This window comes from Dicentrarchus labrax, unplaced genomic scaffold, assembly GCF_905237075.1.
Source record: "Dicentrarchus labrax unplaced genomic scaffold, dlabrax2021, whole genome shotgun sequence".
Taxonomy (NCBI): Eukaryota; Metazoa; Chordata; class Actinopteri; family Moronidae; genus Dicentrarchus; species Dicentrarchus labrax.
In genome coordinates, this window is record NW_026136722.1 from 4,938,735 (window position 1) to 4,964,078 (window position 25,344).

The window sequence follows — 25,344 nt, forward strand, 5'->3', positions numbered from 1 at the left end:
TGACTGTGACACGAGTGAAAGTGTCTGCCTATCTTTGGGTTTATTGTACATGCCTTGACCCACTTAGAAAATACATCCACACTTCTTTCCCACCTCACACTAACTTTCTTTTTTTTATACCATTTTAGTCTAATAGGGTGGAGCAGGCTTTCCTAGCTTTTCTCATCCGTGTACAGATTAAAAAGTTGCGTGTCTTAACATTGTTACAGGTGGCATATTCTGTACATGCATGTATATGCAATTTGTGTGCCAAAGCTTTTTGCACTCCCCTAAGAGTACTATCCCAGAAAACTAGTCTTCCACACTAGTGGCTCTGATGCCTTTTTGTACCAAGGAAAAGGGAAGCCAACCCGTAGCAGCTACGGTGGCCAAGTGTGTCACTGAGCTTTTTAGTGTCACAGAGGGGACCAATTGCCACTGCACTGCGGTTGGCATTGATATTAATGAAGGCTATTTGTAGAATGTGTTGTTTCTTCGGTAGACATGTCCTCCTCTGACTCTCCTTCTGTGGTCTCTGAGACAGTACACAAATGCAACTGATCATAAAATGTGTTGATCTAATTGTCTGTCCTGAGGTTTCCCTCCCAGCACGACTTATGACGCTGTGATGTATTTTTGCATGACTGCCTTTGTTTTGTGCTTATATCTTTCTCGGTGTGTTACATTGTCCTAGATAGGCTTCTCCTGGGTATATGCAGCAGTTCAGTCTCCTATACAATATTGTTCCATTTCTGTCCTGCAATCAATTTGGATGCTTGCATAAAAATATTTCTGTGTGTGTGATGCTGAAGATGTAGGAGCCTGTAAGCCATAGCTTTATCTGTCTCCTAGGGCTAACACACATTCCTGGGGCTCTGTCTACTGATAAGAGAGACAACAAACTGCTTCTCATGTCTGGTCTTGCCGTTGACTAACTGTTATGTACTGTATATCATCATTTCTCTCTCCAGACCAGAACTCACTGTCTCCAGAAAGCCTGTAGACCTGTGGCCATCCTGTGAGATTTAAGTCAGCCCTGCCCGGCAGAGACGGACCACTACCACTCAGAGTGAGATGAAGCCGGATGGGGTTGTCACAGCAGCGCTGGAGCCAATGGAAGCAATGGAATCCAATCCAGTCAATGAGGCAGCACCAGCCGTGGGACAGGAGCCCAACCAGGCAGCCAGTCCAGTTGAGGAGGAGATGCAACAGCAACCTGTAGGAGAGACAGGCCCAGCGGCACCCCAGCCAGACAAGGCCAAGGAAACCCCAGCTGCCAAAACCGGCAACAAGACTTCAGGAGACTCCAAAGCCAAGACTACCAACAAGGCCACCGCCAAGACAAAACCTGGCACCACCAGTCCAACCAAGACCACGACTGGCTCACGACCTAACACATCGCAGAGCCGCATCTCAAACGGCGTGTCTAAGCCCCAGACCAATGGAGTGGCTAAGAAAACCCCACCTGCTGCGGTCAAAAAGAGCACCCCAACCACAGCTCCCACCAAAAAACCAACAGGCCCGGCCGGAGCCCCAGCCGCCAAGAGCAAAGTGGGTGAGAAGAAAACCACAGGGGCTGCCCCTGCCACCAATGGCACAAAGTCGATGACCGCAACTACAACAGGAGCCAAGAAGACACCTTCCACAACTGCTAATGGTGTCAAAACCAGCACCACCGCAGCTGCTGCTAAAAAGCCTGCAGGTTGGTGAAAATGTCATCACAAAATGAAAGGTTGCGATTAGAGCAGAAACACTAGTGTTACTGAGATTGGAGGCTGTTTGGGGGAAAAATACATTCACACTAAGTCTAGCATGAAATGTTTTCACAGTTCCAACTCCAACGAGGAGTATTCATAGTAATGTGATGACATTACATTACACATAGGATGGATTCAGAACACATATTACACATGCCAGAGTGACTGCTGCTAATCTAGAAATGCATTTGCCCTAGATCCAAATTACATAATGTATGAGCGATATATCTGCCTGACCTATATCTGTAATATGTGTAAATATACACAATATTATAGTACACGTTATGGTACTGTTCTTACTGTTCTTAACATATTTTATTAACTTTTTCTCTCTCTTCTCCTCCAGCTCCCAAGCCTGCCTCTGCAACTCCCACCAAGCCTAGCTCGGCTGCCTCACCCAAGCCCCCTGTTTCCAAGACAACCAGGTAGGTGTGACATATGTACAGAATTGAAGTCTCACCCTCGCTGGGTGTGTGTGTGTGTGTGTGTGTGTGTGTGTGTGTGTGTGTGTGTGTGTGTGTGTGTGTGTGTGTGTGTGTGTGTGTGTGTGTGTGTGTGTGTGTGTGTGTGTGTGTGTGTGTGTGTGTGTGTGGACATGTACGAGCACACAAGTGTCTGAAAGAGATTTCCTGTGTGTCTGTAGAAAGAACCGGCAGCTGTCTATAATTGATCCTATTCTCAGACATTCTACAGGCAAAAATGTTCTAAGTGGGCTCTGTTTGGTGAAAAGCCTTCCCAACGCAACAAATCAGCAAATTTGCTCCAGAACAGCAGCAAATCTGAATAAACTGCCATATAGAGAAGCATTGCATGGAATGAATTCAGCATTATAGAGCTTCTCAGTGCCAAGTAAGAAGCAGTTGGTTCAAAAGGCTTCACTTGGCTACAGGTTCAAAGAAGACCCTGTTTAAGAAAATACACCCTGGAGGAATGAGGGACAATGATCCCCCACATAGAGGCTTGGAAGGCCCGGGTGTAAGTAGGCCACCAACCAGCCAATGTCAGAACAAGCCTTGGAGGAATGCCTCGCAGGGTTTTACCAGAGCAACCATTATACAGCAGCATTATTAATAAAACAAGTTTTGGGAAGGAGTGCAGTTTAGACAGGGGAGGAGGGGCAGTGGGAAGAATTAACAGAGAACGAGAGAATGCTCGAAATTTTTTTGTTTCTTTAGATGAACACTTTTCTGTATGCGTTATGGTGTTTGTGTGCAATCGGGTCAACATGTGTTCCTCACCTGAGTCACACTGTGTACATGGTGTTGGGTCCTGAGGTGACTTGGCGACAGACCAGGAAAGGAGGCTGAAGGAGACCTTTGTCTGAGACAGCGATGATGATCAGATAGAGCCTTTGGGATTCTGACCGTTTCAATAGAGGCTTATCCTGCTGCCTCTTTTTCTTTGTTTGTTTGGTAGACTTTGAGTTAATAGCCTCTTTGTTCATTACTTTTATGCCACCATGGTGTATGGTATGATGTGTTATGTCACCATGTTGGTATGTCTGTGTGTAGACACATTGTTCATTCAGAAACGCTTGCGTCAAACAGATTGGACCTTTTGGTAGCAAACTTGTTATAACACATAAAAACTGGGAGAAATACCACATACTGCACACAATCCCAGCAAGATGCTTAAAGGGATAATTTGACATTTTGGGAAATATGCTTATTGCCAAAAGCAAGATTGATGCCACTCTCACACCTGTATGGAAAATATGAAGCTTTTAGCTTAACATAAAGACTGGAAACATGGGGAAATGCTGGCAGTCTCATCATCAACTTGGCAAGACATCAAATAAGTGTGTTTCCCAAAATGTCTTTTCCAGACCTTTAGTACATAGTAGCACAACAAAAGATTCTGTACAGTTTCTCCAAACAACCAGTGGGTTTACAGTTGTATTTGATAGGAAAGGCTCTGCTGTTGAGGATGCTCCCCAGAATCCATCACTTCCTCCACAGTAGAGCTAGACTGATATTAACTTATATATCAGTGTCAGCTTATACTGTATTTCAGCTGATAGATAACAAGAAATAATATAACAGAAATGCCAAAAATACTTGGGTAAATACTGAGGTAATTCTTTCCAAGTGTTTCCATCACAGAGTTTTCCCACCACAGATCTCTGATGAGTCAAAACCAAATGTAAGGGATGCTCATTAAAATGTTTGTTTATATTATGTGAAAAAAAATAATATCTGCTGATAAATTAAATATGAATATTGGCTTCAGACATCCAGTATTAGCTGTGCTCTATTTCACAGGATCTATGTCTGAGGTGTGGAATAAACATATATAACACAAAAGCCAAAAGATGCAGTCACAAGTATGATTTTCTTCTATGTAGTCATTGCCTATAGATTAACAGGACATACACTTGTGGTGGCCAGCCACGTTCTTCCACCTGACAGTAAGGTGTTTCACATGAAGATCCCTTCAGTCCCCTCCCCCCCTCCACATGCCATGGGTAGCAGTTGGATTGTGGAGATTACGCTCAGATTACAGCTTTATACAATGGTTGATGTGCAAACATCTCATTAAAAAGTATTACACAAGGGTACGTTGGTAATCGCCACTGCAGTACAGAATGCTCATTGTGCGTCCATTATGAACTGTCACAGTGATTTCATTCATAACCTTCATCATTTTCACCCAGTTTTCCGTGGAAAGTGAATCCCCACCTCTTTAAATATGAAATACCACACAGCAAAAGACAGTTGTTGTTTGCTTTACAATACATTTTATAAAAACATGCACACTTTGTTTATTTAAGTTTATTGACATGACTGTTTCACATTAATACAAGAAATCCTGTAAATGATCTGTTGAGTTCATCACTCTGTGGAACTTTCTTTCTGTCTTTGATCTTTAGCCAGCATCCCCTGTGGGCATTATTGGAGTTACAGGTATTGCAAGTGCGTCTACTGTAGCTTTGAATAAACCTAGAAAAATATGCACAGAAAAAAAAAGTTTGTTATTTGGATATAAAAATATACTGCCACAGTAAACTGTGTTTGGAAGTAAATGGATCCTCACAGGCACCAAATATTGCAATCATAGGGCAGTACTACATTTTAATCTTAAATACTTTGGACATCATCTCAAAATAGTCCTGCCAAAAAATTGTATAACATCACGCTTCAATAACAAGTGTTTACTCATAGAGCGCTCATCAAGTGACTAGCCAGGCTTTGAAATAAAAAGACTAAAGTCAGCTTTGTAAGTAACATTGGCAAATTTATCAAAACTAGTCGGCTAATATTGTGATCAGATTTATATTAGATTATTAGTGTGTATGTAAGTGCACTTTAGATGCAGTATTTCATGTTGTCAGTGTGAGTCAGTAAAATGTGTGACGCACATTGGCTGTGCAGCCCAGAGAAAAATTTAGCTGCAGTAGACCTACATAAGAATCCCCACGAGAGAGGTATAACCATTACTGATGGGCGTCTCTGACAGCATCACGTACCCTTGTAGGCATACTTTGCTAAGTGTGTGTGCGTGTGTGTGCGTACAACATTTGTATATGTGATATGCTCTGTCAGGGCCATACATTTCTTTACTTAATTAGATTTTGCCCTTTTGCTACCTCGCTTAGTCTAGCTATCAGCGGAGTGGTAGGGAGCTCGACAGACACATTAACCGCCACACCGGACACACCCTGCTTCCGCTGTTGCTGTCACACACACACACACATGCACGCACACCCACAGTGGGTCTCTCAATTTACTCTCAGGCTCAATTGATTTAATTCCATCTGCAGCAGGTTCCAGTCATCTGACATCAATCTAATTTAAGGCCACTCATGAGTGTTTTGTTGCTCCTATTCAACGGAAGGTTTTAGCCAGATTAAATTAGGTTATTTAGTTGTTGCTGTCTGTGACTCTTTATTATAGCTTGTCTGCATTTGGTTTTTTGAAAACAGACTTTTTAATTTGAAAGCTCATCATGTATATAAAAACATTGTAGTGGTACACTCTTAGTTGTAAGAAAGAGAGTACAGATAAATAAGGATTTCACCACCTAAGAAACTCACACAGTGCACTTCACCTGTGCAAGAACTGCAACGGCTCCATGACTGTGTTAAAGCTGAGTCAATGGTGATCCATTATTTGTGCACCATAGGTTATGACTGCGTAGTGAAGTGTGTATAACAAATAGAGTGAAGCTGTTGGTGTGTGTTTGTGTGTGTGTGGGCACCTGCTGTTTGAAGCTGATTGCCCACAGCACGCAGTTTGTGAAAGGAAACATTTGAGCCTGATTAGTGTGCAAATGGAGAAAGTAGAAATCATTATGGGTTGTTTGAACATCATGTGTTTGCGTGCTGGGATGTATGCTAACAGTTTATGTGTCAGCTTGTGTGCATGAACATGGACCGATTTTTGGCTTCTTCTGGCAGCTGCAAAGACAGTTTGTGTCCAGTTATGCATCGATAATTAGAGACTGACATGCAGCATGCTAACTGCCCATCAGCTCAGTATAGCACGCTGTGCATTTGCTATATGGGTGCATCAGTCTGTGTATGTCCTGCATAGTAGGAGCAGCATGTAATTAGAATGCAGAGCATGTGTTCATTTGCCGGTATATTACTCAGTGTGATGTGGAGGTAAAGGGGGAAGGGAGGCATACGCACTGGCTCGCTGAACACGTGGTACGTGCGCACGTGCCGCTGAGCTTCTTCCATCCTGCCTGCCCTGCTGTCTGCAGGATGCAGCAGAGTGAAGTAAAAGAAAAATGGTGGCAGTAGAGTATGGAAGCTACATGGCTGAATAAGTCATGTGTCCCCACTGAGCTCCCATCACTGCTGCCAGAGATACATACAGAGTGTGAGGGCTGTGCATGCAGAGAGTGCGAGTTGTGTGCATGAAGATGTGTTTGTGTGTATGTGTGTGAGGGAGGCAGAGGTGGGAAAAAGAAAGCAGAGAACCAGAGGGGATATCTCTGTGTGAAACAGAGGGAGATATTGCCCTATAGTAGGTTAGAGGACAGAGCAAGGGTATTTGGTCCTTTTTGTACAAACTCAGAGGATGAAATGGGACAAGCTCACTGTTTGGCGATCAGGTGGTTTTTCCTTTTTTGCCATCACTTTACTGCCCTCCACTCACCCACCAATGTTCCCACATTAGTCATGCTGCCTTCCTCATTGATGGTCCCTCAGGGATGATAAATTTTTATTGCGGTGGGTTGAATGCAACCCTCCTCATGATCTAACAAATTACTGCCCATGTAATGGTCCAGCACTGGAGTGTGTAGTGAGCAGTAGTCAGGGTCCTTGCTCCGGACTCTGTTCTCCAGCATGAAGCAGACGACATGTTGCGCAGGCTGTAAATCACCCGTCCTGCTACGGGTGTGGCCGAGGACTCTGTGATGCAGTCTTCCGCTGTCATGATTTTATAGAGGTTCAGCTGCAGAGCCAATTACCAAATGGATTTGGCACGAATGAGTTGGAGGGAGGGAATGAAAGAGGGCCAGAAGGAGGTGTATATGGTTAAGTGGGCAACTGCTGTACTCTCCTGATATTACTAATTTACTAATTTATTTCATTGTATGTACATAAATGATCTGTCTATGTGACATTGACATCATTGTGTCCTTAATATTTTTGTATTTTTTGTTTATAGAGCTGTCTCTGATACCATGACTTTTTCTCCTTTTTGTTTTATTCTACCAAACATTATAGTTTAGAGTACTGAAAACACATTTTTTAAACTGAATACTGATATACTGTTTTAATATTAATTATAGTTTTAGGAATGTTCCCTAGACATTTCCCCAGAAATGATAGACAGAGGTAGACTGAGCATCTCACATAGTATATGGTTTACATTCTGACTCTACAAGCTTTAACACAGTCACTATACAGTGATTATTCTGTCTGGATTCTTAATTAGCCATACAGCACAGCCAGGTTTTAGTGGAGTTTTAGCTGTTTTCCCAGGAGGCTGCACTTCCTGCACTGTGGCTTAGGGCTACCACAGTGAGTTCCAGCTGGCTCCTGTTATCCCATAAAGATACATTAGGAAAGGTAGAACAACATTTATGATCCCTTTCAGAGGCCAGAGCTATTACCAGGTTTATTCAAAAGTAGAATTCCCAAAGTGCCTTTAGTCTCATGACTGTGTCCTTCTTCAATTGGCTGAGGCCACTTCAACCAGGATGAAGATCCTGCCTCCATATTTTTGGTTATTAATTAACACAGTATCGTCTTTAATTTTCTGCCTGTCTTGAGAGGAAGGAGATCATCCCACCATTGCCTGTGCTGCAGGGAAGACTCCATGCTTGCTCATCTCCTGCTTACTCATTTGCCCCTTTAGTGGTGCATCTCATTATTTAAATCACGGCCTGTCTCTTATCGTAGCATAACAAAGCAGCACCAGCAGGCAACTATGTTTTTACATGCACTCGTTTCTCGGCTCCAATGATTGAGGAGCAGTTACAGTAAAGCTAAAATGTTATTAATGATCCTCAGGCAGCTAAATGTGAACTTTATGCATCTTGCTACTTGCCTCAGTGCGCCTGTAGCAACTAACCGCCAGAGTCATCTGATTTTTCAGCTCCAGCGCTTTTCTGGGCTGTCTGTTCAACATTTGCTTTAACCCCAATTTATAGCATTGTTTCTCTCAGCATGGCCTGTGGTGAAAGAGGAACAATGAACACAAGCTGCCCATTGAGTTAAATGTAGATGCAAAGACTACAGTTACTCTTACTGTCTTCTCTGTCATTCAGCTCACAGTGAGCTTAATTACAGAATAAATGGAAGCTGGAAATAATTCAAACATAAATACATCACTGTATTCAGTCATTGTCAGCAAGACCAAGTGTTGTTAAACAACTTCTGATCTCAGAACACAGACTTTACTTTACTTTGGTCCGGTCTCTTAAATACTGTAATAGCTTTTCAACTGCGTCTGCCTTCTTTGATAAACAAGAGGAAGACATTGATATAAGATAATGTGTAATCGGATGAATATTATCTGCCTCCCCCCCCTCCCTACCATCTCTATCTCCCTCCCTACCATCTCTATCTCCCTCTTTCTTTCCCAGTGCCCTATAAAGTAGTCCTGCCTTTTTGGATTATCCATATTCCTTTTATCAGACAGATTATTGTGAGTGCTCTCTAAATCTCCCCTCAGCATCCTTCATCTCTTATGCCAGCTTCTGTATCTTTAAATTCTCCCCATTCTCCTTTCCCTGTAAATCTTGTCTTATCTTTTACTCTCTAATTCAGGCACCACTCAACATTTCTTTTTCAAGAGCTTATTCTCATTTCACCTTTTAACATCTTGTTCATTGGCTACTTTCAACAATCTTAGGCTTAAAATCTGAACATCTCACTAACCGTTTACCAATTTAAGGAGAAGTGGAAGAGAATTTATTCACTGCGACTAAATTGATTAAAATCACTGATTTATTGTTAAAAAGTTGTTTTCTTTGGTGCAACTTTGGACTACATGTCAGCACTGTGCCAGCTGATGATCTCTGTGTCTTTTATACTGTCTATATGACATAAATTATGAGAGGGCTTTTTGCTACAAGAACATTAACATGTTCACTTACAAATTTCCTCATCAGCATTTTTCAGCCTTTCAGATTTTCCAGTAAACACGGTCAGCAGTGAATCAATGCGTCACACATGAGTCTATTTGTGGTTTTACATAGCCAGAAGGGTTTTATATCACTAAAAGTGCATTGACATGATTCAACAATATCAGTATCAGTAACACCCCTTTCACTAGCCCAAAGCCAATTCTAAATGATGTGTATCAACAGTAAAAGCTTGTTTGAACTTCCGACATGACCACACCCCTATTGTGTTGCCACCCGTTGCTGCCTGGCTTTAATCTTATTTCTTGTTACCAGACCATATTCCATTACATTTGCCAGGTTGTGGATAGCATGCACTACTTCAGTCCCCTCACACAATGAGTGTGCTTTTAACTCAGCCCTTGGTTCCAGCTGAGGGATTTGGAGAAGTTATTTTTGTTCTTTCAGTATTAAAGATTAACAGGGTCCCAGCCATCTTCACTCTCCCGCTACCTCCCTGTTCTCTTTCTTCCAGTACTAGCTCAATTCTTTTTTTAGAAACAAGCAGTTAGTGTAGCGCAGCCCCAGGAGATTGCACACCACAGTCCTGTCAGGACTACTAGATGTAGGTTACCTCGCTCAGATGTGACATGGAAGCCATCTTCTGGGCCAGGCAGACCGCCAGAGCAGGCTGGCTATGATGCATACTGCCTTACTGTCATTCCCCTGTGGGGAGTGGCTATGGACAAGAGATCAAGGACAGGGTTTACTGGGGTTGGGATGCCTCTCTGGAGTACATCGTGACTCACCCCCAAACTGCTTCATAGCCCCTGAGGGGAGTTTGTCATGGCCCTGTGGAAGAGTGAGCTGAGCTGGGCCTGTAGTTACCATTGTTTTAGATGCTGATACACTAAAGACAGAATTTAGTTATTATTTAGTAAATGTAGTTTCCTCATAGTCTTTAATGAAACAATCAAAGTTTATTTGTTTGCCCCGTAATACAGGTAAGTGCAATTCCATATACTTTATAGATGACTGAACAAGTTGATGATAAGATAGTAAAAATAAAAATAACTAATCTGAGACTGCACATGACATAATATAAAAAAAAAAAGAAAAAAACAGGTTGGGGGAATAAAAACATTTAAAACTAGAAATGTTCCAATACCATTTTTTCCTTCCCAATACCAATTCTGATACGTGAACTTAGCGTAGCGGCCGATACCAAGTACCGGTGTAGATATGTATTATTACTTATTACTTATTACTTCTTAAACCCTTTTGTGGGAGTCAGAGTAGGTCAGGAAAGGAAAAAATGGCAAACGGGACACTGTTGAGAAGTAGCAGGGTCCCATTTTGGCTAATCAATTAGGTGGTATTGGATTGGAGTACAGACCTTTGTACCTGTGTATAGCCCTTTGTAGGCGGTATCGGAGGAATTTCCAATGCTCGTTATTGAAACAACTCTATTCAAAACAACAGAATACTTAGCCACTATTAATATTAATATTAACATATTCTAATCAAAAGCCAGTTTTAAGTTTAGTTGTGGAAATATCAGATCCTCTGGTAGACTGTTCCAACAACTTGGAGCATCAAAACTACAAATTAAAAACTCACCCGGAGAACCATCCTGGTTCATATATTGCAAGGATGTTAGACAAATAGGCAGGTGCAAGACCACGAAGAGCTTTGATGTTCTGAACAGGTCTAATGTTCTCTCACATTTACAAGTACTCATTGGATTCGGGCTGATGCCACATCTGTGAAAGGCTATTTAGGTCAGGGACTTGGCTGCTTGTGAACCCACAGTCTATCCTCTCCTTATGTGTACATACTATTGTACTGGTTTTCAGTCTCTCAATCGAAAGCAGTCTTGCTTGTGTTTGTGCTGTTTCTTTCCTTTGGCAGTAGAAATGACTAATGAATGAGACATCAAAGCTCCCTGTCACAACCATTCTGAGGCACTTACTGCATAAGACTGGCAGAGACCTGATGTTTGCCCCTAGCCGTGGCTTGACAACTAAAACACTCAAGTCACCTTCAATTAATCTTCATCCCTCCATTGTATTTTTTAAAATGGCAAATCACCATCTTATTGAGCTCACTGAAATATGTCTGTCTCATGGGATGTTAAATGAAAGTAAGCCTGGAGTCGACCAGTGGAGAGATATTCCTGATTTGAAATGCACATTTAGCCAGGATTGTTTCTCTGCCTCTGTAGAGACTCAGTATTTACGCACAGTATTCATCAAGCCTCTTCATTGTCTTGTTTCTTCAGGCCTACAACTGGCACGGCAGCACCATCTCGTCCTGCCACAGGCTCAACCCGGCCACCCACTACCAGTGCAACCAAGAGCTCCCCAGCTACAGCCAAACCTGCTACCCCTAAAACCTCCTCCACCACTGCCAAGCCTGCTGCCTCCAAACCAACCTCCACTACCCCCTCTGGTGGCAAACCCCTGGCATCACAAACATCCAGAACCACGACCCCTGTGAAAAAAGGTAAATTATGTATAGATATTGTAATGAGCAAGGATGCACAATCAAGCATATATCAGGATTTTGTTTTTGTACTAGTTCTAGTTAAACTAGTTTTAACTCTACATTGTTTATTTGAATACAGTGTCGTATAACTACAGAAAGATTCAATACTGAGCTTTGGAGGATTTTGTGTATTATAATAGGCTGTAGTTTAGTTTAATTATATCATTGTTTGACCACCCTTGTGCTGTGTTTCCCTCCCCCAGATGTTACCAAACCAGCCACTGCAGCATCCAAAAAGCCTGCAGAGTCCCCCCTTTACACGCCCATCTTCTACAACAAAGTCAGCAAAACCAGAGACCCCCAAATCAGCCTCAAAATCAGACGTCACCGCCAAAAAGCCCCCTGCTAGTAAGGCTGCAGACACCAAGACACCCAACCGCACCAAGCCCCCTGGCTCCAAACCAGCTACAACCAAGACCTCCAGCCCGAAGAAAACTGTGGGCAGCAGTACCCCAACTCCTGTGAAACGAGGCCCTAAGGCTGCCACTGTTGCAGAACCTGCAAAGGAAATAGCTGTTGCTGTAGCCGCTGCTGCAGCTATCGCTACTGCAGCAGCTGCCATTGCCGTGCCAGGGGAAGCAGAACTTCCTGCAGGAGCAGCTGTGGAGCCATCTGCTGCACCAAAACTGATGTCCAGCCAGACTGAAGCAGTACAGGAAAAAACTTCAGACCCCACACCAGAACCAGTCTCTGCACCAGTGTTAGAAGCAGTCCAAGAACTAACACCAGAACCCGTACGAGAACCAACACCAGAACCCGTACGAGAACCAACACCAGAACCCGTACGAGAACCGACACCAGAACCTATGAGAGAACCAACACCAGAACCTGAACGAGAAACGTCTCCCGAGCCCCTCCTAGAACCACAGTCTCTGCCACCAGCAGAGGCCAATCTAGGAGCTGAACCAGTCCATGAACCAGCCTCCAGTGTTCAGCTGTCAGCCCAGGTGGACCCTTTTAAATTTGAGGAGTCTGCAAACGACTCAGTTTCTTCCCTGGGAACTACTGTCATGTCTCCTCCTTGTTCCCCACCAGGCTGTGTTTCTCCTGTCAGAGAGCCACAGAATGCCTCCTCTCTGCTGGACATGCATATGCAGTCTGATCCCTGGGACAGGAACCAGCCCCAGGCTCCATCTGACTTTGCTCCCCAGAGCCTAGTCAATATGATGGACTTCCAGAGAGAAGAGGAAAAGGAGAATAAAGAACAGTTTGATGCACAGGAGACAATGGAGGAGGAGGAGGAGGAAGAAGAAGAAGAAGAGAAGGAGAAGCTGTTAATGCCAACCTCCACAGGTCCATCTGCAGAGGCCTTCAGTGTGATGGTACAACCTAATTTGTTGGGTACCTCGCCGATGGATGACTTCACCTCTGGGCACCTGATGTCCCCTCATGAAAAGGAGGAGGCAGTGGAAAAGGCTGATGAGGAGATAAATGAGGATGATGAGGAGGAGGACGAGGATGAAGACGAGGAACAGAGGAGACTAGGCCATCAGCCTTCATCCATGGTCACCGACATGAGCATGTCTCAGCCCTCCGAGGAGTTCCAAGTCAGGTCCTCTGCCTTTGGTGGTTCTGCAGGGTGGCACGGTGATGACCTGCTGTCCGGGATGGACTCCGAGGATGTGAGCAGCTGCACCAGCAGTCGGCAGCAGGGAGTGTCTGACCTCAGCAGCACCCAGCACACCGCGATACTGGAAGGCACCCAGAGCTCAGACGCCCTGGTCGACTCAAGCCTCCGTGGCTCTGAGGGAGATGGTAATCTCATGGGCTCTCCCAACGTGGAAACCCTGGCCAATGAGGAAGAGGACGAGGATGAAGAGGATGAGCGTGTGGATGATATGGACCTGAGTTCGGAGCGTGTAGAAGAGCATCACAAAGTGTTCCAGCAGCAAGAGCAAGATGAGGAAGAGGAGGATGAAGATGTAGAGATGCACAGTGAAGGAGTGACAGAGAGCTGTGGGAATGCAGATGAAGATGACTTCAATGAGGAGGAGCGTTTAGACAACCTCAATCGCTCCGCTCCTCCACCTTGCGTCCCCCCTACCTCCTCCTGGGGGCAGACCAACCCCTTCTCTGATCCCTGGGCTCAACCAGCCTCGCTGCTGTCTGTCTCCTCCCCCAGCCCGGTTTCTGACCACGGGGCAGCGGAATCTGAAACGCCCACCCTGTCTCCCGCCCATGCACGTATGGAGAGCAGCGCCCCTTCCTTTGCTTCTCACTCAGAGCAAGAGCCCGAGCAGCATCAGTCAGCCAATGAGGAGATGAAGAGCTCAGCCCCTGAGGAGGCTCACGTCTTACTTGCTGCCCCAGCTGGAGGCATGTCCAGCGCTCTGAGCGGCACAGCTCTGGCTGCCCATAGCAGTAGCGAGACGAGCACACCAGAGGAACTCCGCGACTATGACAGCAGCTCTGGGGTGGAGTCCCATTCTGACAAACAACAGACCCCAGTGCCTGCTTCAGTCCAGCCTGACATGGAGCAGGACCTGGGTATTCACTTGGAGAAAGGCGATGGAGAAGAGGAGGAGGCTGAGACACTCCCTGCCGACGAGGTCCTAGGAACAGGACCCCCAACAGCTCCAGCATCCGCCCCGTCTTCCCCTTCCACCTCAGGAGACGAGGCCAGCGACACAGAGGGTGAGATGCAAATAAATGACCCAGATGCACCGGTGACGATGGATGAGAGTGCTGGATTTGAAAGCCCCACTCCCACCTGTAGTCTGCCCGCTCTCGAGGAGGATGAGGAGGCGGCAGACACAGCAGCCGGTGAGGGCGAAGAGGACGGAGGCGGGACCACCCCTCAGTCAGCCAACTCTGTGGCATCGTACGGCTTCGACTGCACCACATCCAACTCCAACGCCCACTCTATGGCGGAGAGCTGCGGAAAGAGCCCAGGGATCTTCTCCCTGGAGAATGAGGAGCAGCTGCCAGAGGAGGCCAAGGACCCCTCACTCATCAAGGAGCTGACCCTGCCATCAGCTGCTGCGGCCCAGGCAGAGGACCTGTTGGGCAGGCACGTGGACCTGATGCCTTTGGGCCATCCGGGAGAGACCCAGCCCAGTCTAGATGAGCACCACTACATGCTGGGGGGAAAGATTGCAGCAGACCACCTGGAGGAGGTTGATCCGTTGGAGTCCAGTGACCTGAACGAGGCCCAGGGATCTGGAGACGTCGGCGACAGCCAGCCACCCTACTACTCTACCATATGTGATAAGACTGATAGTTTTCTGGCAGGTAACGTATAAGTCCCTCCTATTACCCCTGGAATGCACCTTTTCCCCACAACCCTCCCCTTTTACCTGTTGTTCGTTTTCTCTCCAGTTGGATTAGATGGCTTAGAAGAAAAAAAGGAGAGCAAGATTGTAGGAAAAGATTCTAAAAAAAAATGAACAAAGGAGAGGAAAAAAATGACTGTAGCAATTTTTAAATGAAGCCTCCCTCTTTCATACTGTTACGGTCATGGTTATGAGTGTATGGCTTAAACTCCTTTATGTACAATAGCTACTACCATTTTCTAGTAGAATGTTCTTTTTAAGTAACACTGCATATTCTGTAGCCCCTGATGGGGTATTGACTGATTGGTCCAATGTGACTGAGCTTTTAAACCGAAAAAAGGAAGAAAAAAAAAAAACAGATGGAATGAAATGGACTCATTGTGTATTTATCCTACTGTTTTTACCGAACAAATGTCAATGATTTTTTTTGTTTTATTTTGTATTTGCTTATTTGTTGTTTTTTTGTTTGTTTTTTCTGTTGAAACCTGGTCCTCCCTACCCTGTGTACACGCGCTTCATGTTCAACAGCACCATAGCGATAGTCAGCAGCTCCTTTTTAAAAGTTTGTGTTCTTGTTTCAAGACTTTTAGCTATCAAAATAAAGGCTAGATATTAACACGGCTGTTATGCCCTTACAGATTTGTCGAGGTTGGTATGGGAGTATTAGATTGCAGCTGGTGAAGTTTTTAATGTGTGCTTCAAGAGGTTCTACGCTCTTCACATAGGTTGTTAAGGTATATAACGTGCAGTCACGTACAGTATGTGTTTCAGGCATTTGGTTTTAAGTGGCTAAGCTTCAAGCCTCAGTTAGCTGATCGTTTGTGTTCCAGAAGAGACTAACAACTAGCCTATTATTTGTGACGAGACACTGCATTGTCCTACATCGCTCTCACAGTTGAGCTTTACACTTGCTGAAACGTTTTCATAGTGGGCGTTTGGTTTACTTTTTCAACAGTATATTGCATGTTTAACTAACAAAAAGACTGTGTACTACCTTGAATTTGAAACAATTCTACACTAGACATGTTCATAAATGAATGGTTCACACTAGGTTATCTTTCAAAATTCCATTAAAACATCATTGCAAGGCATTTTGTTCCTGTTTCTTATTTTCCCTATGAATCCAGCATGCCTGAACTTGCTCTCCTTGTGTCCGAGTTGCTGTGTATTTGCGTGTTTACACAACTAATTTCCCATGGTGTCTCCTACTCTTCACCATGGGAATAACCGGTAAACAGGAAGTGATGCAACAGTGTACAATGGTGTTGTATCTAAAATGGAATTTTGGTTGAAACAAAGAGGTAATCGTAACCCAAACGGTGTCCCAGTGCCCTGTTCTCCAGCATGCTTATGCCTTCATGAGATTTTCAGATTCATCACTTAATTGACCAACATCACATTCAGACTACATCCCTGGCAGGTATCCTGTGGATGTTTCCAGTCAGTGATTTTCACCAAATCACAGGTCTAACAAAGATGTCTCATAAAACAAAGCCGAATATTTTGAATCCTTCATTGTTACAGCCATGTCTGCTAGCTTGCATTCTTCTTCTTTGTTGGTGCAATGTCACATTTGTTGGTGCGTTTTGGCTACCGGCCTACGTAATCGCAAAAAAAAACATAGTAGTGTGTAAAAACATTGCACCGTAGCACTGCTAGTGGTCAAAACTTCATGGGGTACCCAGCAGAAATGCACCTTGTACCTATTACGGTTTTTATACTCAAGTGCTTTAAACATTAAAACAGGGGGAAACAGATCTGTCTTCATCCTCCTGAATGTTCCACTCACACATTCAACACATACACTGAACAGCCCTTTTGTACAACCCACTTGAATGCATCTGAATGTTGAAGCTCAAGAAGACCAAACACTTTTCTCCCTTTCATTCCTTTTTCCTCTGACCTGCCCGCTCCTCCTCACCAAAACCCTGACATGGAAAAACACCCCAGACCCCTGTATCAAAGCCCTGTAAATTCCCTTTGATAGTTTCCTAAATTGTTAATATATTGATGAGACTCTGCAAGTCCTGCTTCAGGTTTGTGTTTTAGGACACCACTGCTTTGCTTTTGAAAATATACAGTTACATAGGCTCACCTAAAACAAGGTGCATCAGCTGCCTTTAGCATTTCATGACTTGATGAATATTTGTGGCACAAGTACATTTATTCTGTTATTCACATTTATACCATACATTACTTCAGTATAGTCCATTTCTGTGATGTTTTTGTTGGTGTAATCCCCCATGTTTTCATTTGTCTCTTTAATTACCTGTTGTCTGTATTGTACTGTGTTTATATGACTGCTGTCTTGCATGATGACCAACGTATTCAGAGGATGAAGCAGCATGTATGAGTGTGGTACCTGTGTACTGTAGTTTACATTATTAAAGCAATTGAGGGAAAATGTGGTTATATGAAAGAAAATGCAACTTCAGGGAGAAAACACCATGCAGTAACTGTGTCCTGCTTTGTGGATACAGTATATACAATAATATTCCTGTGTCATGGATGTCATTTTATTTTGAAAGCCCCTTTCTTTTTTTTGTTGCACTTTCGCCCTCTTGTCAAAACTCTCCTGAACCCTCTTCTTCCTGGTCCCTGTTGTTGTACAACCCGTTCTGTTTGATGCATGCATCTCTAATGGATGCACCAAGTGATCTTGACTGTCTCACAGGAGACGAGAAGACAGATGAAGCGGATGAAGATTACAAGCTGCAAACACACTCCCAGGAAGACAACTGGAACCAGAACCACACCACCACTGTTCCCATAGCCAATGGCCACTACTTGGCATTGGTCCCAGGCAACAGGAGGCCCATTGATCCGATTCTTGCAGCACATTTCGGCAAGATCGCATCTCCTCCTCCTTTGATAGAGACCATTGTTGACAGTCGCCCTGGCGGAGAACAGTTAAGAAGGCTGGAGCAGCACCAAGAGAAGCTGAGGGAGATGCAGCACCGTCAAGAACAGGAGAGGCAGAAGAGGCAGTGGCTGGAGGAGGAGCGGCTGAGGCTGGAACAGCAGAAGCAGCTGGAGAAGCAGCGCAGGGAGCTCCTGCAGCTGCAGCTTCAACAGCAGCAGCAGGAGCACCGACACCGCAGGCAGGTTCTGCAGTGGCAGCTGGAGCTGGAGCAGCAGTACCGCATGCAGCAGAAGCAGATCCAGCAGCAGCAGCAGCTGAGGAGGAGCCCGACTGGAGTCATGCTCTCCCCATCCTCTGGCCTCTGCACCATCTATGAAGCCATGGAAACCAGCGACGAGGAGGACGAGGCCAGTGGAGAGCACAACAGGAACACAGAAGTGGTAGGGAAGAGGGTGCCATCTTCCCAGAACGTCACACAGGATTTCCAGAGGCAGCTGCGTCCAGTTCCTCCACAAGAACTTGAATGGAACAAGAAGGTGGACATGGTCCAGCAGCTCATCAACCAGACCTTGGTTCTGTCTGGAGACGGAGGCTGCCCTCCTCTCCTACTGCTCCCTGTCGGGACAGGGGGCACCTTGAGCCCCTTGGAGAGCAGCATGTGGCCCAATCTGCTGCCCCAGTTCAGCCCTCCTGCCGCTACAGTCACCTCTGTCAGCAGCTACTCCCCGGACAGCAGGGGCAGCTCCCCGCCCGGAGACTGGACTGTGGTGGAGGTGGAGACCCAGCACTGAAGACAACTAATCAGATAGTTGTTCAACCGATGAACAAATCAAAGGGAATAGTTCAACATTTTGGTAAGAGTGAGTGGGTGGAGAAGAATGATTCCACTCTCAGGTCAATATGAAGCTGTAGCCAGTTAGTTTAGCTTAGCACAAAGACAGGGAGCAGGGGGAAATGGTTAGCCTGGCTCAGTCCGGATGTAACCAAATCTAACTAATTGACATGTTACATCTTGTTTGTTTAATTCGTACAAAACCAATGTGTACATAATAACAATTCACAGTTTTGGAAAGAGCAGTGATGAAGCGTTTGCCAGGCAACCAGCAGATACTCCAGGAAGTTACTGCTCCCAACCAAGAAAAAAGTCCTGCCCATGCCCCTTTGATATTTTTTCCCCTGGGGTGTTAATTAGTTAGTGTTAATTAGTTTTGTTACCTTTTGACAAAGCAAGGCTAGCTGTTAACCCATGTTTCCAGTCTATGCTAAGTGGCTGCAGGCTGTAGCTTCATATTTAATGGACAGACATGAACATGGCATCAATCTTCTCACCTAATGCAAATAAACTCATTTCCCAAAATCCCCCTTTAATCATGCAGACTCAGTACACCCTAAGACTGAAATTTGTATTTATATTGAAAGAAAATGACATTACTGTAAAACATATAACACAATGCAGTCATATCTGAATCCATACAGGGATTTTAAGGATAGGATCACCTCATTACATTTTTAATCCCATCACATGTCAGATCATCATATGACTGTCCAAACTTGACATCAAATTGATTTCAGATCAACATCCTTATTCTTAATAGAACAAATACACTGTAGATGCACTGTATCATTGATTCCTGTTACCCAGACATGCATATCGCATACTGTAACCTCGCATTAGAGCATGTTACCTCACCATAGGCACAATCTTACTCTGAAATGCACTGTGTAACCACTTAACAAGCACTGTTGTCACGTGTTGAGTGGGGCAGCGCTCCACTGTATAGTTTATTTTATGTGCGTCGCAACCAGATACTGAGACCAAATATTGGTCACCCTCTCTAATGAGAGACTGAGCTATGACAAATTGCACTCATTTTGTCCTCTATTTATTGTGTAGGCCAAAGTATTTATACAGGTAAGTGGCAGTACTTTTAATAGATTTACATATTTGTGGACTTATGAACCCCAAATCCTCATGGTAAAGTGTGAAAAATATATTTGGAACAACCTACTGTCTGTGTGTGTGTGTATATATATGTGTGTGTGCATGTGTCAGACAGGAGTGTATTGTGAGGATGATGCTGTGATTCCCCTCCCCCCCTCGCCCCCACACATCCACCAGTTAAATGTTACTGTGACTTCACTGGACAACCAGGTCTTCATGGACCTAATAGAGTCGTCAGTCATGGAGGAAGAGGGGGCTCGAGAGAGAAGAAGGCCCTCCTTGTTCTGCTGTGATGAGGAGGGACGAGAGAGAAAGGCTATGAGGGTGCTGGTGGTGGTTGGGGGGCGGGGGGGGGTATCGTTGTTGTCTTCCCTCTCACATTCCGAAGTTGTAACCTCATTTCCTGGGTCAGCCGGTATTCAGGGAGTCTCCGAGGTTACCGATGATGTCATGGTGGGAGAGAAAGGAGGATGTCTGAGATGAGACAATGTACCACTCTGCCAAGGCAACCAGTGGGGATGGATGGGAGGGTGGTGGGTGGTGGGGGGTAGCAGTCGCTCAATACCTATTATGTGTTCACTATAACATGAGCCTGTTTTTTTCTACACATTCTCTGTATGTGTTGTCCTGTTTTGTGATTCATGCAATATATCTTGTCATCACAACGTATCAGGAAATCTCATATGAATAACTGTTATATTTTAACTGTCTGGCGTGTGGAGAAAAAGCACCTCTGTTTTTCTCTTTGTGTCTGCACAAGGTAGGTGAGGTCAGTCGGGGACCACAGAAATAAAAAGCAACACCGCCACCTGTTGGCTGCATGAGTGAGACACTGCCCCAGTGTTCAGTGTGTAATGTCTCTATGATGTTGATTTACAATAAATCATCATATATGTGTTTTGTATTCAGATGTATTAACTGATACACTTTTATGCACTGCTACTATCAGTAAAAAGCACAATTTTATATGATTCTGAGGAGCTGACATGGATCCCAAATTAATATTTATGACATTTGAAAGCAGCATGTACAGAATAGTTTTCTAAATCCTCTAAGAATTTATACTGTCAACATACTATGCATGCTTCGTGAAATTATGTTATGTTGTTGCTGCTGTATGCTGCTATATATATATGATCATAGCTAAGAGTTTTATCACAACTTATGACATTATATATATATATATATATGAGCGGAGTAATAATGCATGCCTTTATGAGAGTGAACCTATATGTGCATCTATGTTGTTTTAATAATAGATTCTGCAGTGCCTCAAGTTCCTTTACATTGATATTCTTGTGTAACTTTTTTTCATAACAATACAATTAATATACAATTTAAGTGTTTACATTTATAATTGTTTTGTTTTGTGAATGCTCGCCATCATCTTTTGTATTTCAGAAACTTTTTGTGCAGTTGTTGTGCCAGTGGCCAAATCAGTTTTAGTATGAAATGTGAGGAATTATTGTTCAGAATATGAAAAAAATAAAATTGCAAGAAATTAGTTGTTTCTGCTTTTGGTTTAGTGCTTGTGTTGAACCTTTAATACCCATGTTACATTGCAAAATAATGGAGCAACCTCTAAAACATTTTTCAGTCTACTTAATAGTGAATAAATTATATTTCTGTTGCACTTTACACAACTGTAGTTATAAACCACTTTACAAGCAGTGTTATTCAAATGGGTGCATGTGTACCCCTAGAGATACATTTGGGGTAATGCAGGGTGTACTTTCTAAAATAATTAGTTCAATAAAAAAAGTAAATGTAGGTTCAACAAATGACATTTTATATTCCATATTCCTATTTTCAATGGAATCAATGCTGTGAACTGTCAAAAAGATGCAGTTTATTGCAGCTCTTAGTGTTATTGCATGATGACAAAAATGGTTTACATGAACTTTTTAAATCAAGCACTTAATAAATCAGACACCGGTGGTGCAGCGCAGTATTGTACCTCTTTATATAAGCAAGTTTTTCTACCAACATTTTTTACCGGTCAGGATATGCTTGGGTGAAAAAATATTTCAAAAGGGGAACAATAATGAAAACAGTTTGTGAATGGCTGATTTACGGAGGAAGAGATAGAAGCAAGGACACAGTAGTAATAGATTAGAGTCATACATAGAGACTAATGGGGTTTTTTTACAGGTAAAAGAAAGGAAAAGGTGACACTCTGCTCTCTTGCTGTCCAATACCTCCAATAACAGGATCCACATCTCTTCTACTTATAGCCCAACTTACATCCCTGAGTACAAACTGCCATTATTTAGCTCTTAATAAGTGAGCTCTGTCCGTGTCATTGCCATACACGGTCTAACTTACTGCTGTATTTCTCTGTACTTTAGCTGTTCAATAATGACAACAGTGATCAGTGGTGGAAAGTAACCCTCCACACCCAAAGTTCATCCACACAGGTGTTTTCACTTACAACTAACTACTTACACCTTTTTCTGAGGCCCCCACTTTGAAAAACCCTGTATTAAGCTGAGCGATCAATCAGGTGACTTCATTCACAAAGGTCAAATTATCCAATATTTCACAAAAAAGCAAAGACTACAGGAAAGTCAAAAAGGAACCTTTTGATCACATGACCCTCAGATGTAACTGGTGACCCCTTGGGAGAGACCCGACCCCTATTGGAAACCAGTACACTAAACTACCTACAGTACAGTAACTGTATATAAAGTAGTTTAAAAGAGCTCCACCTCGATCAGCAGGATGCTGCTTGCACATTGATAAATCAGCAACAATCTAATAATGTCACATAAAAATATGTCAGTCACAGGGGCCATTTTTCTGCAGAGCCACGACTTTTACTTTTAATAAAACATCATTTGATGATTTTACTTTACTTTACATTTACTTCAGTAGGATTTTGATAATGTAAACCAGTTGATGTAATCGTACTGATATCCTAAACTTCTCAGGAAAGTACTAGTTACTTACTGAAAGGGAAAAAAAATGTGAAGCAGGTGTGAGTGTTGATTGTCTTAGATGTAAGGTGATCAAACATCATGGTTCACTGGTATCTTATAAGGACACTGTAAAAACCTAAGATGGTAGATGACAGATGACAGATTTGACAGCATCCAGTAGTATCTACCATTTGGGGTCAGAGGTCAATAAAACCCACAGTAGGAAAATCTGAATAAGAAACAAACTTAAACTGATTTAGTTAATGATGTTAAAGGGCCAGCTCCTACCCATTTCATTGAAAGTGTAATGAACACATGAGAGCGACTGAGAAAGTGATTTTGTTCTCCCTGCACATATTTCTGGGCGTTTCTTCCTTTCATCTGCGACAGAATCCAGTGACACAGTGGTCATATTGTTGCTGCAGCCGTCTTATGTAGTAATGTGCGGTGCAGGCCGGTTGGGTTTCCTCTCTGTGCTGATTTGCTGACAGCAGACGAACGTCATCTGACACTGCAGAAGAGAACAAATGTGAGAGTTAGACATGTTATTTATGTTATGACAGCAGTGTGGTTAATGGGCCAGTAGTTAATGGAAAGAGAGAGAAAGTGTTCACCTGATTAAGTGTACAGGGGACCCCCGAGTCTAATCTGGCCATGCTCTTTAGTGTCTCTATGTATATTCGAATCAAATCGGTGCCTGATTCATCCATTACATGAATAAAGTTGCATGAATATAATACATTATATTAAGTGTCCTGCACTTTGTTCTACTTCTAATTTAATGTAAAACCTTAATAAATACTACCTAAAAAATTTAATTTTAGCCCGTCCCCACTCACACGACACCATAAAATATAAGGATTAGAATCACTCAGAGATTGTATGTTTTTATTATTGTGTGACTCTATTTCCAATTTAGACATAAAATGTGTTTTTCATTGTAAATTAAAAACATTAGTTAAAATTCACATGTCAGTCGTGTCCACAGTCCTGTTACCTTGACACATAACCCCCTATAAAAGTCACATGATCCAACAAGACAGCATCATTTGAGTTGTCTGAAGGCCATAGGGAGACCAAAGTAACTTCTCTCCCTCTATTGTCTGTATTTTTGTATTTTTTAAAGTGTAAATGTAAGTATAATCAAGACATGTTACAATGTTTTTATTCCTAAAAATATAGTTTTGGTAAACCACCTGAAGGTGCTAAGTGTTCTCAAGTTATTATCATTGATGCCATGTGGCAACGTTTCATGTATTTGCTAAAAAGATGCTAAAAACCATTTGGAATAGTATACTTTGAATAGTGAAACGTGTTTTATTAGATACAATGTTGAGAAAAAGATAAAGAATAAAGTTTAATTTCAGAAGAAACAACATGCAGGTGGCCAAAAATATGCATGTGCTCCTACAGGCTACAAATTGTGAATACCTAAATTGGTCCTAATACAGTAGCAGAGAAGCTAACACATTTGCTAGCTCAACAGGCCAGTATACAGTACTGACATTAAATGTGATCAACAGGTCTCAGGTGGAAGCAGGAGGGCGCTCGGCTGCCGCAGAGATCTGCGTCCAGTCCCAGCTGCGTAAAGCTGGATACAGAAGGCCACAATAAAAGCACCTAAACATGTGTTTTGGTTTCAAAATAAAAGCCCAGATATCTCTCTTGCCAAATAAGAAAAGGTAGGTTTTATCAGTTGTTGTTGTTGGACAAATTATTTTAAAACATCCAGAGAGTTGTTTATTATTATTATTATTATTATTATTATTATTATTATTATGCTATTTAGATGTACAAACGGTACACTTGGACATGTGAGCAGCGGGAGGTGGGGATCGAACCGCCAACCCTGTGGACGACCCGGTCAGTCGCACCGACATAGACAGGATGCTCATAGAAGTGAGCCAACTCGCCATTAAGCACATTTCATGTATGATTAGTCATTATTGTGGTTTGATATTATGTTATGTTAGTAATATAACCTCATTAATGTTCCCACGGGCTCTGAACCGTTGACGCTGTATATAAACGTACGTCAACGTCTACAACGTCTGTGTGACACGAGCGCCCTCTCGCGGGGCCCCTGCAGAGTTGATTGGTGATCCCCAAACTCTTCTAACTGCCGTTACCGAGTGCAGGCGGTCTGTAATGTACGTTAATGTCAAAATACTGTAGCGTTACAGGTTGTTTTTGTTGGTAAAAATGTGTTTTATACAAGTTGTACGTTAGACGGGGACTTCAAATCATATATTTAACAAATTATTGTCGGTGACTTTGCTAACTTTGACTTGTATTAACGTTAGTTTTCACAATTTTCCGTCGTGTAGTTAAGTTAGCTAACTAACCAACCACTTTTCAATTCACACCACAGTAATCATAGATGTTCTTTAATTTGAATCGTATTTAACTTATTAACTAGCATTTCCGTAATACGTTGATACGCAATGCAAGTTTTATTTTGAAGGTTGCATCCGGAAGTGGCACTAGTTATCCTTAAACTGACTTTAACATTTGTTCCCTCCTCCCCAGCATCACTCGCCGGCTC

The 25,344-nt window shown here is 43.2% G+C and overlaps 1 protein-coding gene across 1 annotated transcript in view; it reads left to right on the plus strand.

The window, feature by feature from the left end:
* The window catches only part of prr36b (proline rich 36b), a 31,312-nt gene extending 15,145 nt beyond the window's left edge, over nt 1-16,167 (plus strand). Inside the window, 5 exon segments of the mRNA XM_051387292.1 lie at nt 951-1,681; nt 2,083-2,161; nt 11,539-11,762; nt 12,008-12,072; nt 12,074-16,167. Coding sequence (XP_051243252.1) covers nt 1,054-1,681; nt 2,083-2,161; nt 11,539-11,762; nt 12,008-12,072; nt 12,074-15,046 — 3,969 coding nt within the window. The 5' untranslated portion in view covers nt 951-1,053 and the 3' untranslated portion in view covers nt 15,047-16,167.
* The last annotated feature ends 9,177 nt before the right edge of the window (nt 16,168-25,344 follow it).